The sequence below is a fragment of the Colletotrichum jinshuiense genome, chromosome 5 (genome assembly GCF_051148585.1).
Source record: "Colletotrichum jinshuiense chromosome 5, complete sequence".
NCBI classification, from domain to species: Eukaryota; Fungi; Ascomycota; class Sordariomycetes; order Glomerellales; family Glomerellaceae; genus Colletotrichum; species Colletotrichum jinshuiense.
The window spans coordinates 3395551-3415943 of NC_139312.1; the positions used below are offsets into that span (position 1 = coordinate 3395551).

General features: G+C 33.2%; 3 protein-coding genes across 3 annotated transcripts; 1 reads left to right on the forward strand and 2 right to left on the reverse strand.

The window, feature by feature from the left end:
- Positions 1 to 302: 302 nt before the first annotated feature.
- EsH8_V_000844 (histidine phosphatase family protein) lies at positions 303 to 1138 on the forward strand (the record flags this gene model as incomplete). The annotated part of the gene is made up of 3 exons (XM_083273360.1): positions 303 to 350; positions 416 to 623; positions 696 to 1138. 3 exons carry the CDS (start codon positions 303 to 305, stop codon positions 1136 to 1138), a joined length of 699 nt encoding a protein of 232 aa, XP_083126075.1.
- A 488-nt stretch (positions 1139 to 1626) lies between these two features.
- On the reverse strand, positions 1627 to 3943 carry EsH8_V_000845 (elongation factor 4; the record flags this gene model as incomplete). Its single annotated transcript, XM_083273361.1, has 4 exons — positions 1627 to 1838; positions 1903 to 2090; positions 2144 to 3486; positions 3563 to 3943. 4 exons carry the CDS (start codon positions 3941 to 3943, stop codon positions 1627 to 1629), a joined length of 2124 nt encoding a protein of 707 aa, XP_083126076.1.
- Positions 3944 to 4658: 715 nt separating this feature from the next.
- On the reverse strand, positions 4659 to 8776 carry EsH8_V_000846 (uncharacterized protein; the record flags this gene model as incomplete). Its single annotated transcript, XM_083273362.1, has 3 exons — positions 4659 to 4846; positions 4917 to 7443; positions 7496 to 8776. The coding sequence occupies 3 exons, from the start codon at positions 8774 to 8776 to the stop codon at positions 4659 to 4661; spliced, it is 3996 nt and encodes a 1331-aa protein (XP_083126077.1).
- Positions 8777 to 20393: the final 11617 nt, after the last annotated feature.

Sequence of the window (20393 nt, forward strand, 5' to 3'; positions counted from 1 at the left end):
ATACTCGGTTTATTCATGTATGAAGTGGTAAAATGCGCTTAAAGGTACTTTCACACAGTATCGGATATTGACTTGGTTAGAGAGTTGCCGTTTTCGGAGTTATCACCGCATCTACCGGTCGCCAACGAATAGTAAGTATCATGCCGTGCTGCACCTCATTAATATGTGACTATCAAAGTAGTCTTTCGTCGTAACTTCACATCCTTCGACATTTCTTAGAGGTTTCTTATTAATGGCATATATCTTGAAGGAGCTGAGATTCATTGGTACCAAAATTGCGCCAGTTCCACTCAACCGTCGCAATGCCGCAGGGCGTAGTGCTCATTCGGCATGCCCAAGCGCTGCATAACGTCGATCATAAGTCATCCCACCCAACTCATTCACGGACCTGTCGTATCCTGACTTCTCAGCACAGGACTGGAGCATTCACGACCCTGATCTGTCTTCTTTGGGTCTAGAGCAGTGCCGGGAGCTGAGGGAGAACCTTTTGCAGCGCTTCGCCGACGAGTCGGATGCCGTTATTATCGTCAGCCCAATGAGGCGGACAATCCAGACGGCTCTCCTCTCACTTGACTGGCTCATTGAAAAGGGAGTGCGGATCCAGGCAGATGCTCGCTGGCAAGGTATCAACCCTTGGGTTGCGAACCGGTCGATAAAAGACTAGAAGTTCCGGCCATGCCGCTAACCTTTATCAGAAAATTCAGCGAAGCCATGCGACACGGGCAGCACCATCGCCGAACTAAAGGCAGAATTTCCCAGCGTTGACTTCTCTACGGTGGACCCTGTGTATCCCGATAAGACGTCTCCTGTTGGTTCCAAGTATGCCTTCACGAGAGAAGCTATAGTGGGGAGGGCTCAATCGGGTGTTAAAAGCATCAGTGATCGAAGGGAGAAGCTCGTATTCGTCGTTTCCCACTCTGGATTCTTGCGCCTTGGCGTGACGGGCTACTGGTTTTTCAATGGCGACTATAGAATTTTTGAGCTGGACAACGTCGAAGAGTCTAATCAACTGACCAAACTGAGGCAGCTTGAATCAACGCTCAGCGGCGGACTTGGCAAGTCGTGGAAGGATCCTGTGGTTATCGGCTCGGATCTGCCAGTCCCTGAGGCTCTCCCAGAAGGCAGTTTCAGTAGCTGAAGTATACCGATACAGACTTGTGTATTTCAGTTGTTGGCCTCTTTCTAGCCAAGCAGCCTGTGTAACCTTCCCTCTGCTCCCCCGTGACGTTCCAGTCAAAGGCGATGAGAGTCAAGCATCATTATTTAGCACTGCGAATGCATTGCAAATAGCTCCACAGTCACTTCAACGGTCTCACCATATCGACCGGTTTCCAGTCTTAATCACTCTCCACCGCCCTGTCCCTTGGGCCTGGAGGGACTGTGTTTGATGCGTAAAATGCCAGATCAATCTCGCGCATAGTGACCACCAATAGAGCAAATAGTGATAACGATATGACAATTTAATGAAGCTCGTAGCTATTGATACAGCATCTTTTGGGGGTATTATAAATTGTTTTACATCAGGGCGTTTGGGCTTGCACAAGTAAATTCCTCCTGTCTGCGCTACAATGCACCAAGACATCTGGAATCAAACATCCCAGCAGTGCCCAGGTGGTGAGATTTCTATCATCTTGAAAGAAAGCTCTGAAAGGCGGACTGATCAATGATAACATTGCCAACGGCACGGAGGCGTTTCCGACCGGCTTTCTGTTTCTCCAGCAACTTTTTTCGGCGCGTAATGTCGGCAGCATGTAACTTGGCGAGCACGTCCTTTCGGAACGGCTTAATGGTCTCACGGGCAACAATACGTTTTCCCGCTACGGCCTGGATGACAACCTCTGTGAGAACATCGTATTAGTACACCGTCATGTAAGTGGCAGTGTGCATTAAGGCTATACTTACCAAACATTTGTCGGTCGACATGTTCCTTGAACTTTGTAACCCATTGTCTGCCAAGACGCTCAGCCTGGGAGGTATGGATTACGCGGCAAATAGCATCGACAGGTTGTTTGTTGACAAGAAGTTGCAGCTTCGTCAGCTGACTGGCTCGCCAACCGGCCTCTTCATAGTCTAATGTTGCGTATCCCTTTCTGCATTAATTGTCAGTGCAAAGTCCTAATCGATATTAAGGACAGTTACGTACGTGGCGCCTTTCAATTTACCAAAAAGGTCGTCAACGAGCTGTGCTGCAGGTATGTCATACTTTAGAATAACCTGTGTTGCGTGGAAGAACTCAAGGCCTTTCTGCTCGCCACGCACACTCTCGCATAGCTCTATGACGCGACCGAGATACTCTTCTGGTAGAGTCATTGTGGCAGTTACAAACCTGGCCAAGTCAGTAACATGACAAGAAACAAAAGGCAGGCAGAGAAATCCAAAGACGTACGGCTCGGAGACAATCGCACCACGCATCCTATGTTCATCCTGACTGGGGAACTCAGCTGGGTTCTGATATATGGTCTCAGATCCATCGGCCCATTCGACTTTGGTCGGTACGGTTGGGTCCGTAATTATGATGCTGGCGCCGTGTTCCTGCTTCAGCCGATCCTGAAAAACAGAGCAGTGCAAGCTACCAAGGAAGCCTAACCGCCAGCCCGCTCCTAGTGCCTCAGAATAGTCCTTTTGCAAGGTCACGCTCCTGTCGTTGAGTACTAGCTGGCTTATACTGTCTGCAAGGCGGGTGTAGTCGCTCTGATCAGTGGGAAATGCTGCGACGAAAACCATTGGCTTTGGTTCCTCGAAACCAGGATATGGCTGAACAATGTCCTCTGATCCAACGGTAGTGAAGGTATCGCCAAGTTTCGCATCTTGGATGCGCTTCATGCCAGGGTTGAAGTAAATGTAGCCCACCTGTCCAGCCCGGATAACGCTTTGTGGGACTGCGTTGGGATATTGTATACCAACCTCGCCAACAGTGTATTTATGGCCAGTGGCGAATGAGATGAGGTTGTCACCGGCCTTGACCTGGCCATCAAAAACGCGCACGAGAAGGATGACGCCCCTGAAATTGTCATACCACGAATCAACCAGCAATATCCGCAAGGGTTTGGAAATTTCGCCAACAGGATGGGGTATCTGCTCCACAACAGCAGGTAGGATGTTGGCGACATTCTTGCCCGTTTTGGCTGACACGAGGACAGCCGAAGAAGGCTCTAGCTCAAACGACGCGTGCATCTGTTCAAGAACCCGCGGCACATCAGCAGAAGGCATATCAATCTTGTTAACGACAGGAATGAGGGCTAGGTCCTGGGCGAAGGCCAAATGGAAGTTGGAGACTGTTTGAGCCTGGATGCCTTGGCTGGCGTCCACTAGTAACAGAGCACCACCACAGCTGGCGTAGGACCGCGTTACTTCGGCCCGGAAGTCGACATGGCCGGGGGTATCGACCAGGTGCAGCAAGTAGTCCTCGCCCTTGTAGTTGTATATCATAGTGCAGGTCTGAGCCTTGACGGTAATGCCTCGTTCACGCTCAACATCTAGCTTGTCCTGTAGAGTTGGAGGAATCAGCTGCTTGACCTTCACAGCGCTCCAAGTGACAGCACAACACCGGGTACCAACTTACGAGAATCTGTTTGTTTGCATCACTGGCGGAGATAGTGCCTGTAATCTCCAGTAGGCGATCGCTAAGTGTACTCTTGCCATGGTCGATATGGGCTACGATACAGAAATTGCGGTATCGTTCGATGGGAATAGAAAGAATTCGTTCCTCCAGGGCCGAACGCGAGGGTGCCGTAGATTTCGCGCAGCTATGTGTACTACAGTGAAAACTCCGGGCATGGCTGTGATTCCATATCGGCGTTCGGGGTTGTTGCAGTTGGGCAGCAAAGACGCTTCTGCGGGCGAGAAAAGTGCGACTAGATGACTGATGATGTCGCAAATGGCGTGGAATACCGACCAACCGGTCCCGCATAAAGCGCACGCTCGTCGCTTGGGGGCCGCGCATCAAGGTGTATTTGTTAGCATTGAGCTGACTCAAACTCGTTGGTTCGAATATCCCAACGAAAAAAGAGACCAGAGGTAGTCAGTCGTATGCTAATAATGGTTTAGGTGAACGTCTTTTTCCACTAGATGGCGCTGAGCTCATGTGGATCCTAATCAGATCCGCCTGTGCCTCTGGTTGGTCAGTACCTGCCACCGACAAGAACTCACCGTAACAGGCCTCGGTGAATCGAGGTGGTATCGTGTTTGTACAAACATGTTCGCAGACTTATGATTCGCATATTCAACGGCAGCCAGTACTGCTGTACTAATTCAGTTCTCTGATCAATTGCATTTCAAAATTTATATATCTTGTGGTATCTTTAGTGGACTCAGCCCCTGTGAAGGCCATCTCAACCCTAGCTTTGTCTGCAAGGCGTGGTTGTGGGAGCAGCAGGGCGTCATCTTTGGCTCACATTTCCCAACCTCGCGCACAGAGTCTTCAGAGACAGGTAGTGCAAGATAAGCAACATACTGGGAGCACCTCGCACTCCGCAACCTTTCTTTCGGCTTTCTGCTCGCCGCCCCGGCAATCGCCACTTCGTCTACTCCCTCAATCCGTCACCGTTGATTACACGCAGTAATGTATTTCGTACAGCCGCTTTGCTAAACTTTCAATCCATGTTGCCAATAACATATCATGTGTGAATATTTCGTATCGCAGCTTAATCTTCGTCACCTCATGCAAGAACCCATTCGCTCCCCCTTTTGATGAACTTGTCCAATAACACGCTCAGGTCGGATAACACAAATCGGCAGATGAAGAAGCCGAAGAATTCTGCCGCATGTCGAGTACACAGTTCAAGACCAACTTGTGTCTTATCTGCATGCCTGAGTCCAGGATCCTCAACTTGACGGGCGATTTGGTCTGAAAGTTGTGTCAGTAAACAAACACTGCTTATGAGAGTAGATGCAGAATAACATGGCGGGAACCCTACCAATTGTCTGAGCAGCATCAAATAATCGGGCCAGCGACCCCATATAGCTCGCGTTTGGCCCAGTAAATTGCGTATTGCTCGGGTCTCGCTTCGTCGGGCGGCTTGTTGGGTTATCCGTCATAGGCAAAGTCTCCAAACCCGGTGATTCCTTGCCGTTTTCTAGCCCATTACCTTTGGCATTGAAAGAATTATTCAACCCTGCTGCTGAATTCTTGGACCTCAGTCTCCGCCACGAAAAAGATGATGATTTGCCTGAAACACTTGCGGAGCGTGGCACGCTGATTGCTGCTTCGATCTCGGCTGAGTTCGAAGCATCCCGAAACAACATGTTGGAGTTTTGAACGCCGACATCGGTCCCCAGTTTTCGGGTCAACCCAGCCTGCACTTGTTCCAAAACGCCCTCCAAAGCCTGCATCTCCTCGAGCACGGCATCGGCATCGCAGGTGTCGACTCTGGCCAGCTTAAGGAGCGCTGCCGTAAGATAGTCACACGTCGCTACCTTATCCTCCACATTCCGTATTTTGACGCCTTTCACCTTCCATACATCTCTTGGGACAAATAGCTTGTTGCTCAAGTAGCCTCCTCGGGGGTGGGCAAGCGTTTGGTAAAGGCATCGCATTAGCCAAAATGGCCTCAGCATGTAGTCTGTTGGACACGGCTCCAAAGGAACTGGGGCATCAGGTTGAAGCGGGTTTGGCGATCCTGGACTTTGCGGGGAATGAAGAGTGTCATCAAAGAGATAGAGACCGCCGGCAGAGCCTGACGTGAATTTATCCCTGAATGCCGCCGTCAATGGTGTCGGCAATGTTGGCATCGCAGGGTGTCTACCATTAAGCCCAAAACCAGTGCTTAATGGAGTACCGGGAGACATGTCAGAGGCATCGTCCAAGTTAGATAACGACATGTTGCGGGTCTTCATGCTTCTTAGACTCGAAGACGAAAAGTTCTTCCTTAGAGGGGGGCGGAAGGATGGTGAGCCTGAATGACTCCCCGTAAAGTCTTCACTATCCTGGCTTCTCGAATGGCCAAGAGGGGGTGTGGGAGGCACTGCCTGAGTTGGACTTATGCCCTCCGGGGGGGAGTACGGCCTATCCATCGACCGGTTCACGTCGGATGGACCACTTAGATCAGGGGTATCAAAGTCCACCCCTTGAATGACGCCCGACGCTTGAGCAACACTATATCGCCGCCCAGGGTCGCCGAACTTTGAGAGCTTAGTAGTCTCGATCTTTAGTTGTTTGGGGTTTTGCCCAGACATTCGCCTACTCCGCACAGTCTGCCCGAGCCCGGAGGCCGCCCCTGAGAATGACGATTTAACCGGTAACTCCGGTAAGGAGTGAACTGGAGGCGGGGCTATTGGACTTCCAGCTCCAGGGAAGTTAGATGTGGAAGCGGGATCAGTTGGCGATATGGATAAATCACCACTTGTTGCGTTCGTTGATGTTACAGGCGCATGCCAGGGAGGCTGACCTAGGTCACTGGAGCCCGAATTCCTAGCTGCGGCTTGACGAGATGCTAGATTAAATGCAAGCTCATCAATCGAGTAGCCACGGGTCATTTCCTCCAAGATGCGCTCCTCTTCATCAGAAGATCCGTCGTCGTAGAAATCTTCTTGCACAGCATCTGTGTCGAACTGTTGTTCCGTTTGGGCTTGTATTCGTCGTTCTCTCTCATTTGCTTGCTCAAAGGCCTCTCTCTCCGTTTGCCGGACACGCTCTTTGGCCAATTCTACCTTCCGCAGGGCCTTTGCTACAACTGGGTCATCTGACCCGAATGTTTCGGGGTCGGAAAGCCCCATGGGGTCATAGCCGTCGTCGTAAGCTGCTTCAACTGCTGCATCCAATGCCGCATCGAATTCAGCTTCCGTAGCGCCACTAGTGGCGCGGATGTGCTTTCGCCTCACGTTCATGGATGATGACCGAGAATGAATAGAGGAGGCTGTCGAACCTCCCGACTCATCAATAGGATCTAACCATGAGTTTGACTCACGGCTTGAGTCGCGAATGTGTCGAGGACTCTGGCTAGCTCGTGTAGAGGCATGGGAAAAGTCCGACCTGGTAGGCCCATCTGGACTACCTCGCCCATCAAGCTTAGGAGAGGAAGAACGATGCGGTGAGAGTGGCGGAGGCATATATGCATCGTCTGTTGGTATTTGGAAAATAAGGTGGTCGTCCGATGTACGTTCTCGAAGCTGTGATCTCGAGAATGAGGACTGAAGTGGGTATTGCTCTGGAAGCCTGGCGGACGAACTTCTGAGCGGTTCTCCAATGCCTTGCGTTCGTGAAATGGGCAGACCAGAGCCACCATAGTTCGATGATCCCCGGCGTCCCTCTTTGAGAATTCTAGTCAGGGTCGCAGTTTCTAGGCTGCCAGGTTCCTCCAAGACGTCGTCATCATTAAATTGCAAGCTGGGATTCAAGCGTAGTCCCAAGCTTTCAGGTCTCGCCGGTAGTGCCTTTCCTTCTGGCAATTGCTGGATAGGAGCCATCTGATCCAGTTCCTCAATGCGGCTAGTGTACGTTCGACGCTGGTATTTGGTCAGCTGGAAACGATTTCTTTAGATGCTACTGCTGACTCACAATTGCCTCGAGCTTTCGTCTGTCTTCGTCAGTCGATGTCCTAGCCAATACCTGGTGTAAAAGCTCGCATGCTTCGGCATACGACTGCCTTGCACCTTCGAAGTTCTGTGCATTGTCTAACTGAACCGCAGTGTTTGCTTTTTGTAGCGCCCGCGAAAGCATGGCCTTTTGGGATGGTGGCTTATTGCCTCTGTCCCTACCCCGCGAGGACGCAGTGGTATCAGTGCTCCCTTTGGCGGCCTGTGACCAGTTGCGGGAATGGCCTCTCGTGTCATAGGCCTCCCCATTGCGATCGTATGGCATTTTTGCGCGAAAGGGCTGCTGTGAGCCCGGTTCAGCTGATCCTCTCCGGCCCTGGCCGGAGAATGCATCCCAGGATTGGTTATGCTCAGCTATGTAACCGCTCTTGAACGCTTGAGACGCGCCTTGGGGCGCACTCAAGCCGTTTGAAGAGGATGATGATTTGTTATTGAATGCGGAGGCTGCGAAATCCAAGGGATACGCCGCAAAATCGGTCGATAGACTTCCAGCCCGGGTTGGCGCTGAAGGTGAGTACCCGCGCAACTTGCTACCACCGCTGAACGTCCCCCAGGAAGCCTCGCTGGAATTGGACCGTCGCCTGTTTCTCGGCAGGCTCTGGGGCGATTGCTTCGTTGAATATGTGCTATTGGGCGCGAGTAACGCGGAAGCATCAATACTTATGCGACGCGCATGAGAGCTAAGTGCGCGGTTGTTCGGGCCTGATGCTCGACTCGACGTGGTCGAGGCAGACCAGCGATTAAGGTTTCGTATCCCCTCGCTCGACAAGCCGGCGCTACTCGACCGCGAGTGCGAGGTGGAAGGTCTTAGGAGTAACGAGGATTCGGAGCCGAAAACGGGGTTTAAGATACCGCTTTCTAGATTCACGACATCGGGTTGGGCCGTCGAGGATTTGGAGGCAAGTAGCGGGGGTGGGAGAAGCGAGGAGGTTCGAGGGAGAGGTGACGGGGTCTTTCGCGAAAAGGACGTGCCCGGGTCGAGACGAGAACCAAGCGAAGATGAGACCGGAGCCTGCGGTCGGTCGGAGCGTGTCCCGGGAGGGTAGCGAGGGGCTGTCAAGTGGCTTGTCGACGAGGGGAACGACCTTGATAGTCTGTGCTGCTTATAGTAAGGCTGCTGCTGCTGCTGTGACGACTGACGGGACTGGTGATGGTCCTTGGGGTCCTGGTGGTGGTATTGCTGCTGCTGCGACGTGCCTGCGTTCGAGGAGGTGGCCGATATGCTGGAGTGAGGTGAGGGCATCCTGTGCACCTTCGCGTGATAAGGGAACCCAGGTCTAGCCAGAGACGTCGACCTGATCAACCAGAACGAGCCCACTGCCACTTCCGCCGCATTGGATGTGTTACGGCTACATGCAGTACCGGTTCGATCCAGGGGGTGGAAGGGGGGGTTGCTTGCTACGGTGCGGCGCCGTGTGTCTGTCGCTGGAACTATTCTCCCGCTACGCCACGCTAACCGACGCCCCCCTAATTGACGGCCGATGCGACGTCGTGGCGAGACACTTCTGCGGCTCCGTGCTCAGCGAAGCACAATTACATAAGACAGGGGTACCCTACTTTGACCATCTGTAATTACCGCACTAGCATGTAAACGTTTTGACGCTTCGACAGACTGCGTGGCATAGCCCCTGTTATTTGTTCTTGACGTTTTCAGTAACAGAGCACTACAGTGACATAGCGGTATAAAGATTAACATATAGATTTTAAATTTCAAATCAGTGTAATAGAGGTTTAGTAACTAGTACAGCCAACTTACACTTACAGTGTTAAAAGTAATAGAAATATATAGTATAATATAAGTATACTATAAGTAGATATATATTTAATACTAAATTTAAACTAAAGCTATTAATATAATCTTTATATTACTATACTTTAAAAAAGTAAATATTTAAGAATAAATTATAAATAAATATATTAATATTTATAAACTTTACTTTACTAATAGACTAAATTACTTACTATATTATTATTTTAATATATATTTTAAATAATATTAAATATTTAGTGTTTTCTACTTTATATATTTATAATATATAATATATTTTAATATAAAATAAGTATTAAAATTTATAATAATATAAATATAGATTATGTAGTTTAAATAACTATAAGTAATAGTAGCTTTTTAACTAACTATTAATAATATTATAAAAATAGTTTATAAAATATAATATTAAATAAGTTTAACTTAAAATATAAAGTATTAAAATGTAAATAAACAACTTAAAGTAAAGTTAAAGTTTTAGCTATTAAATAAAAATAAATAATTAATTAATATTATTTATTTATATAATATATATATATATATATATATATATATATAGTAAGTAATACACCTTTTAATACCTTCCTACTATTTATAGAAGTTAATTAAGCTATATTATATAAAACCAATTAAAACTATTTATTAAACTCTTTTTTAAAGGTCTTTTAAACTACTTAGTAAGTTTATATATTATATTTAGTCTTTTTATAATTACTATATTACTACCTATTTAATTCTTTTATATTTATATAAGTACTTCCTTAAGATATATTTTCACCTTAAGTATTAATAATATCTTTTTCTACCTAATTTACTTCTACTTTAGCTATATTAAGTAACTTTTTAAGATATAATTAGTTTTTTTTTACCTTTTAGCGTTTACTTAATATCTTATTTAATATATAAAGCTTATAGTTTTTAGCTTAAAAAAGAACTAACCTATATATTAACTTACTAATACCTTTAGCTTATAAGTTAACTATTTTATATAAAGGTATTAGTAAGCTGTTTTAATATTAATAAATCCTTTTTAAGTAAAATAAAGCTTTATATAGGTTTATATATTATAATTAATATCTTTAGGTCTTAAAAGCTTTAGCTATTTAGCTATAATTTAGATAATATTAATCTTTAGCTTAAAATCTAGATAAGAAATAACAACTTTAAGAGTAAAAGGTATAAAGCTAGCTTATTTAAAAACCTATTTATATATTTATTTTATTTATTAAAGTAAAAAAAGCTATATTAAATAAAACAAAATTATCTTTAATCATATATAACATCTATATTTATGTTATCTTTTTAATTTCTTTATTATATAAAGCCTTTAGTAGATTAAAATAATTAATATTAAAAGGTTAAAGCTTATATAATAAATAAAAAGGTATATAAAAAGTAATAATATTTTATTTCTAATAGTAATTATTAAAGTTAGTAGATTTATAACTATTATAGCTATTAAAAATTAAAAGCTAAAAAACTTTATTTATATAAAACTTTATATACTTATTAAAATATTTTAATTAATTTAAGCTAATTTTATTTATAGTTTATTTATTTTTATTATAGTAGATATATTATTTAATAAGAAATTAGCTATTTATATATTAAAAAAAAGGTAGTATTTACTTTTTATAATAATATATAAAGGTAGTATCTAGCTATTTATATATATATACCTTAAATAATAAAAACCTATTTATAATTACTAAGCTGCTTTATATAAAGCCTTTTATAATAGTTAGAGGTTATAATAACCTTTATATATAATAGTATTTTTATTAAGAATTAAGTTTTATTAATATTATAAATATTATAATTTTATATTTTATATTTTATAATTATATTTTATAATTATATAAACTAGATTTATATAATTATAAAATCTTTAGTTAATACTCTTTAATAGTTAATTTTATATTAAAAACAGGGTTTTAATTATAATTAGTATTATATAAAGTTTTCTATTTATTATAATCTAATATATATTATATTATATTTATTAAGAAGGTAATTAGCTATATTTATTATATTATTAAGTTATAATAGAAATCTTTAATTAATTAGGTTGAAAACTTATTTAAGAATTATAGTTTCTTTTATTATAGTTCTTTTTATTAATTTTAATTACATTTCTTATTATAATAGTTATTTAATATATTAGTAGTAAAATATTACTTTAGAGATATTATAGATAAAGAAAGCTTTTTATATAGATAGTTTTAGGTTTTTTTAATAGCTTTAATTATAAAAATAATATAACTTTTATTTAAATAAGAATCTTTAGTTATATATAGGGAAAAGATGTTATAGAAGTAAAAAGTATAAAATTAAGTAGATATATATCGCTTACTATAATATACTGCTTACTATATATTTATATTATTAGCATTTATATAATTAATTACTTTAATTTTATTATCTTTATTATATTTAAATAAAAATAATAAATATAATATAGCTAATATTTTCTTCTATACTTTAACATACTACTATTTCTACTAATTTTCTATTTAAAGTTTATAAAATTTAAATTATAATTTAAGTATTTAAAGATTTATAATTTTAATAAATAGGTTTTTTATTTATTTTAAATAAGTTCTTTATAACTATAAAGATATATTAACTTTTATATCTTTAAAGAACTATACTCTTTACTACTAAGTTTAAAAGGTTTAAACTTTATTTATTTTATAATTTCTATAAGTATAAAAGAAAAGTTTTATTAATAGTATTTATAATTAAAAGATAAACTATTAATATTTACATTATTAAAATAATTTTATAAGTATATTTAAAGGCTATTTATTATTAATATTATTAATTTATATATTTATTATATACTATTTTTATAGATATAGATAAACAGCCTTGTTTTCCTATTATTATCTTTAGCTAGAAGCTTAAGGCTAAAAATAGCATCGTTAAGCTTTAGATTTATTAAAAGCTTAAGAAATAATATCTCCTTATTTACCGCCTAAAGTCTAAGATTTTTAGTAATTATACCTATTAATAGTAGATCTGTATAGGCGGTATATAAAGCATATTAATCGTTAGGCTGTAGTAGATACTATAAGTTATAGAGAGTACTTCTTAATAATATTATAAAGTTATCTAATTTAGATTATTTACTTTTACTTATATTAGTTTAAGATTAATAATAAAGAATAGACTAGACGTTTAGCTTTAACTAAGCTTTTATATATATATACACTTATATTAAGCTTTTCTATAAGGTTCTAGAGGACTTTAGGTGAAAATACTCTCTATTAAGTATAACTTACACTATAAAGTTTTTAATAACCTTAGTAAAAGGTTTAATAAACCTATTGCTGTTAAGGTAGTAGCTAAGGCTTTTATTAGTACTACACCTATATACTACTCTAGCTCTATTTACAATTAATTAACAACAGTTCAAGTAATATCTAAACTAGTAGTAGTTTTATACTATTAAGTATTTTTAACTATACTAAAATACTAAGATTTAGTATAAGCTAGAGTTGTTATTATAGGACTATATATATTATAATTTACTTTTAAATAAGGTGAACTATACTAGACTGCTTATTAACGGCTAGAATATTAACTACTACTAAATATACTATTTTTTCGTTATTTAGTTATAATAAATATCTTTATAGTTAAATACTTATTATTTTCTTTATACTAGAAATTATTTAACTAGCTTTTTACTTAGCACTATAATAATACTTTAAAGTATACTTTTATTGTAAAAGCTATTTAAAATTAAAATTAAAATAATAATAATAAATTAACGAAATATAAATCTATATATATAATAAATTAAGTTTATATATAATAGTTATATAAGTATATAACGTTAAAGTCTAATTTAAATTTACTTTAAATACTTACCTAGTATATACTTTATAGAATACTTATAATATATATTAAGTTTTTAAAAACTAAAATAAAGGTCTCTTTTAGTAAGTTTACTAGAAGTTAAAAACTTTAGTAAAAGTAATTAATTTATAATACCTATATTATATTTATAACTTATACTTAAACCTAGTAGAGAGAAATCTTTTTTTTTAAAGAATATAATATATATTACTTTAAAAATATACTTTAAAGTTATTTTATAACTATATACTATTTAAAGAGTAACTATAAATATTACTAATATATTATTTATATATAGTTTATTATTTAAATTTTTATTATTTTAGTAATTTATTCTTTATAGTATTAATAACTTACTTTATACTTAGTTTATAGTATATAAAGTAGTATTTATAGGTTAATATTAGTTGTAAAATATAAAATAAAAGTTTTATTACTACTTTAAAAGGTTTAAAATAAAAACTTTAAAACTAAAATATAATAACTTTTAAAAATATATTACTTATTAATTAGTAATATCTTTAAATTTAGTTATTATTTAGATTTTACTTTTACTACTATATTTATAGTTAACTTTTAAAGAAAGAAAAACTAAAAATATAGACTTTATATTTATAGTTAACTTTTAAAGAAAGAAAAACTAAAAATATAGTCTTTATATTTAGTTTATTTTATATTTTAATTTTATTTACTATAGAAGTATATTTTAAGATTTTAGTAGTAATATAATTTTTAATTTCAACTATTAATTCTTTATTTATTATTTTCTTTATTATATAATAATTATAGTGATTTTATATATATTATAATAAACTTCATTAAAATAGTAATTTAGTTTTTATAGTAAGATTATAAAGTTATATACTAATATAATATATAGGCCTATAGCTTAGTATTATATCTATAGAATTATTATTAATAAAGATTTTTATTTTAACTTACCTCTATATTAGCTAACAGCTATTAAGCTATATATCTTTCTAGCTTTTACTTTAGTTATTAAGTCTATCTTTACTATCTAGTTTTAAAATAAATCTAGCTATTATTATAAAATAAACCTCCTACTAATTTAATTTAACTACTATAATTTTCTTTTAGTTACTAAAAAACCATAATATATTATAATATAATTTACTATAATCTACCTTTATAAGAGAACTAACTTTATAGTGTTTATCTTTTTAATAGCCTAAATAATAGTATTTATAACATCCTTAAAGTATTTAAAGTTATTAGCTTAATTAAAGCCATTAAGATTATTAGGTATATCTATAAGCTTAGAAATATAAGCTGTAATTATCTACTTTATTTTCCTATTATTATTATTAGTTAAAAGTTTAAAGCTAAAGATAGCTATGTTAAGCTTTATATTTTTTAAAACCTTAAAAAATAATATCTTTTTATTAACAACTTAAAGGCTAAAATATTTAGTAACTATACCTATTTATAGTATATCTCTATAGGTAGTATATAAGGTATAGTAATTCTAAAGCTGGAGTAGACTTTATAAGTTAGAGGGAGTACTTCTTAATAATATTATAAACAATAAAATTATTAGTTTATTAAATACTAAAAAGTAGATTAATAGATAGGCCTATAGAAATTAGGCTTTTATATATATCTATTTATATTCAGCTTTTCTTTAAGGTTTTAAATTACTTTAGGTAAAAGCACTCTTTAATATATTAGTTATACCTTTAGTATAACTTATACTATAAGGTTTAATAACTTTAGTAGTAGGTTTAATAAAGCTTTTACTAGAAACCGTTTAAGGCTTTTATTAGTATTATATCTATTTACTATTTTAGCCTTATTTATATATATATAGTAATATTTAAAGTAAGGTTTAAACTAGTAGTTACTTTACATTATTAATTAGTTTTAACTAAATTAAACTATTAATATTTAGTGTAAGCTAGAGATGCTATTTTATATACTAATATATGTTATAGTTTACTTCTTTAGAAGATAAACTATACTAGACTACCTATAAAAGGCTATAATAATAACTACTACTAAAAGTAAATATAATATATCTCTTTATAAGTTAACTAGTTTAATAACTACTATAGTAAATATTTAAAATATTTTAAAATTTAATATAATATACTTAAATAATAATTAAACTATTTTATTATATATATATTATTAAAAAAAGGTTTATTTTAGATTAGTAATTAATATATAAATATAAGGAATTACTATATAGGTATAACTCTTATTTAGATATAACTTTTAATTAATATAATTAGCTAGATTTTTAATTATTAGCTTATCTAGATTCTACTACTAGCTTTTAAAGTACTTTATCTTAAAATAGTAATATAATCCTTTCTTATATAATATAACAACTTAATTATTCTTAATAAGGTCTCTAAATATCACCTAGTATATCTTAATATAGCCCTTTTATTAACCTAACACCTATACTTAGATGTAATATATAACGTTAATTAATAAGTTAAAGCCTAAGCGACTACTAGCTTTATTTTAAATATTAATAATATATTAAACCTAATTACTTTCCTCCTTTTATATTAAACAGCTCTACTATAAGCGTTAGTAAGTATTATAAATAAGGCGATAAGAAGGCTTTTAAAACCCTCTTTATAATGTTTCTAAAGAGGCTTATAAGTATATTATAGCCTTTAAGCTTATAAGATATAAATATACTAGCTGTTATAATATAAGATGATTATAAAATCTACTTTAATAGAAGCCACCCTCTTTAATATAAATTACTTAAATAAATTATAATATTAATATTTAGCTTTAAATACAGCTTACTACTTTTTTATTCTACCTATTAGCTTTAAAATAAATCTCTACCTGTTTAATCTTTAATATAAGTTAAGTTTACTATTATATTAAGCTTAATCTATAACGTTATTAGGAAAGACTAAAGATTAACCTTTAATCTTATATAATCTTATAAACAAGTTTATTAATAGTAAGAGAGATAAAGCTACTTATTTTATCTTTTTAATACCTTTATATTACCTCCCTTTTTATTATATTCTCTTTTTTACTAAAGGTAGTCTTTAAGGCTTATATTACTTTATTAATTACTTATTACTTTATTTTATAGATTATTTAATAACTTATTATCTTTAATATATAAATAATTAAAATTAATACTTCTTAAACTAATTTTAAACCTATTTATTTTAAATAACTAGAACCTATTATTTAATATTCTCTTTAAATAAATTAATGATTTTATAAAGAAGTATAGATTTAGTATTATATAAAAGTATAAATACATCTATAAGGATTATAAGATAAAGTATTTAATTTAATATAATAAGTTTAAAAAGCTATATTCCTTTAAAGGTATTAAGCTATAAAATAAAAGGTTATAAAAGTCTAGCCCTTAATAGATAATTATTATAAAGGCTTAAAAAGAAGGTAAGTAGCTTTTATATTAACATTAAAATATATAATATAATTAATATAACTATAAGCTTAACCTTAAAGTGTTTATATACCCTTTTTACTATAGGCTGACTTAGCTAGTTAAAATAGCTATTAAGACTATAAGTTAATAGGTTAGAACTTTGGGTTATAATATATATACTATTATTTAGAAGTAGTTTTCTTACTTTTTATTTACTTAGTAAAATATTTATAACGCTAAAACTTTTATAAGGTAAAAGAAACTAGATAAGTATCTAGTAACTATAACGTTAATTAAGCTGTTTAATAAATAAGAAATACTTTATATTATTAAGTAGGTAGATAATAAGCCTAACCGCCTTATTAGCTTTATTAAAACCTTCTCTTATTTTCTCTAGATATAAAAGTAGTTTCTTAAAATCTAGTAATAGCTTTATATCTATTATATTAACTATAATATTATATTTAAGGCTAAATAGAAATAGATTAAAAACCTTATTTATAATAGTAATAGTAGTAAGTCTAATAGTAAAGAGAAAAAACTAGTAATATAAGCTATAGTTCAACTAAGTAATAAAGACTAGATATATATTAATATACTAATAGATAATACTATTTCTTATATCTATTATAGTATCCTTATAATATAAAAGCTTATTATTTTTATTAAAACTAAAGACGCTTATTAAAAGGTATAAAACAACCTTTATAAGGAGTTTAATAACTAAAGCTTAATTCTTTAGTATCTCTATATAATATATTTATCTTTAAAAGCTTAATAAGCCTACTACTTTATTTATAAGTATTAAAACTTTAATATTTATATTACCTTTAAAATAAAGTTAAGTAATAATAATATTAAAGGTTACCTTTTATATAGCTTAAAAATCCTATATTAACTAGTAAATATTATATAAAATATACTTAGTAACTAAAAGCAATATTTTATATAGGCTTATATAATAGATAAAGTTCTTACTAGCTGTAAGTATATAAACGCCTACTTAAAATACTTTAAAATACTTTAGATAATATTTTCCTTTAAGTATCTTAAGTTAATTATAAAGTAATACTAACTAATATAAAAAGTAATACCTTTTAAAAGGAGACTATTTTTATAACCTTTAAAGAAGTATAATAATAACTACTCTATATTAATTAAGCTTAATACCTCCTATTATTATAAGATCTACTTTAAGATAATAGATTTAACAACTTTTAATAAATAGAAAGTCTACCCTTAATAATATTTATATAAGATATCTTCTTTTAATTTATATTATTAGATTCTTAACCTTAAGATTATAATATTTTTTATAGCTAGCTAAAAATTATTATATAGCTAATTTTAATACAGCTAGCTATATCTAATAATAGATAAATAGCTAGGTAGGTTAATAGGTTGTATACTAGCTAAGTAGCAGCTAGCTATAAGTAAGGTTGGCTATCTAAAAGCTAGAATAAATTAATAATAGCTAGATTTATATAGCAAGTAAGTTAGCTAAATCAGCTAAACTAAAGTTAGGCGTTAATATTATTATAACGATAAACAAGAAGCTAGTTTTAATACTTTAAGTAGGAGGAGGATAATAGGATATTATCTAAGTAGACGCCTATTATAACTAAGTATTTAGAGACGACGTTATAAATAGGAATTATTATTTTGTAATAGTAATAAGTAGTCTTAATAACTTTATTAATTAAAAGTAATTAGTTATTAAGTGATATAGGTAATTTATATTTTAACTATAAATGCTAAGGCAGCTCTTTATAGCTATAGAAGGTAAGGTCTACCTCTTATAACTATAAAGAGTTAGCCTACTAAATAGTATCTTATAGTTTTAAAGAATAACACTATAGTAGGCTTTAAAGGCTGCCTATTTAAGATTTATAAAGGCTATATAAATAGGTTGTAGTTAACCTTTATAAACCTTAATTAGGGAATTACCTAGAAATAATAGTTAGAAGAAAGAATTAATATAATTAATTACCTTACTTTTTTAGACAACTTAAAGTATTACTATACCTTACTAATATAATATAATAAAGGTACTAATAATAGAAAAGATATTATTACTAATTAACTTATTAGAATTAAACTTAGTAGTATATTTATAGTATTATAATAAAATATAAAATTATAGTATAATATTCTACTTTAATAAAGTTTTTCTTTATATAGATATCTACTTTATATAAAGTTTGAATTTACTTTATCTAAAGTCTAAATTCACTTTTTATAAAGCTATTATATATAAGCTAGCTTTATATAGCATATCTAGTTTAAATAAATTTAACTAATTTTAACTTTAAATAGAGTTTATTAATACTTATACCTTATAATTATTATAAGTCTAGCTTTAGTTTATATATAAATAATAATACTTTATTTACTATAAAGTACTATAATATATTTATATAGTAAGTTATAGATTATAGTAAGTTATATATATCTATTTTATTCCTACCTTTTTAATCTTTATACTAAGTTTCTTCTATATATAAATACATGATCTATCTTAGTTAAAAGTCGTATTATCCTTACTATATAGGCTTTTAAAAAAGACTTAAAAATACCTATATAAAGAGCTACTTCTACCTTTAAGGTCTTTAAAGCAACCCTTTATAACTAATATATTAGTTATTTTACATAAGCTAAAAAACAACTAAATTTAATAAAGATAGCTATAAAAAAGGTGATTTTAAAATAATTTATTAACCTAATTAATGAAAGGTTCCTTTTATAATAAAAGAATAAATAATAAATAGCTAACTAACTTATAAATATATATAATAAAATATAAACTAGACCCTAATAGGTAGAAAGCTTTATATAATATATCTCTAGATTAAAAAGATAATCTTAACGTTAAATTAACTATTAAGAGGCTTTAGTTAAAGATCTTATAATTATATAAAGCTGGTTTATAAATATATAAAATATAATTATAAAGCATAAGATATTAAATTATAATATCTATAATTTTAATAAAACTAGTTTTCTAATAGAAACACTATAATATATAAAGGTTATTATAATTTCTAACTATAAGGAAAAGCTTGATATAAAACAACCTAGTAACTAGAAATAGGTTTTTAAGATATATATATAGATAATTAAATAATAGCTTTGTAAATTATTACAAAAAGTAAATATTACTACTTCTTTTAACATATTAATAGTTAATTCTTAATTATATAATATATATTACTAAAAATACTTTAGTTGATCTATATAAACCTATTTAAAGATTTTTATTACCTTTTAATATTTAACAACTATAATAGCTATAAGCTAACTAACTTTAATAAATATTATAAAAAATAAAGTATTATTACTTTTTATATACTTTTTTATTAATTGTATTAGCTTTAGCTTTTTAATATTAAGTATCTTAGCCTATAAAAGTATTTATATAGTAAAGAAATTAAAAAGATAATATAAATATAGATTTTATATATTATAAAAACAACTTTTTTTCTACTTTTAAAGTAGTATTTTATATCTTATTAAGTAAAGATAATATATAAGTTGGTTTTCAATAAATAGACTTTATACTATTTAACCTTAAAGTAGTTATTTTTTTTAAAGATTTTAAACTAAATATATTAATACTATTAAAATTATAACTAAATAATAAAAGATTTTAAAACTGATAAGCCGGGACGGCAGACGACTGTAAAACAGTGATCTTAGGGGTGGAATTGTATGTATTCATGAAGATGTCCTTCTCTTAAGACTGCTTAAGGCAGCCTTATATACTGAGATGGGTAAGTGGTTGGTCAGGTAGATGGCTATAGGATTGGCCAATAGCATGGCCTTGAGGTTGGC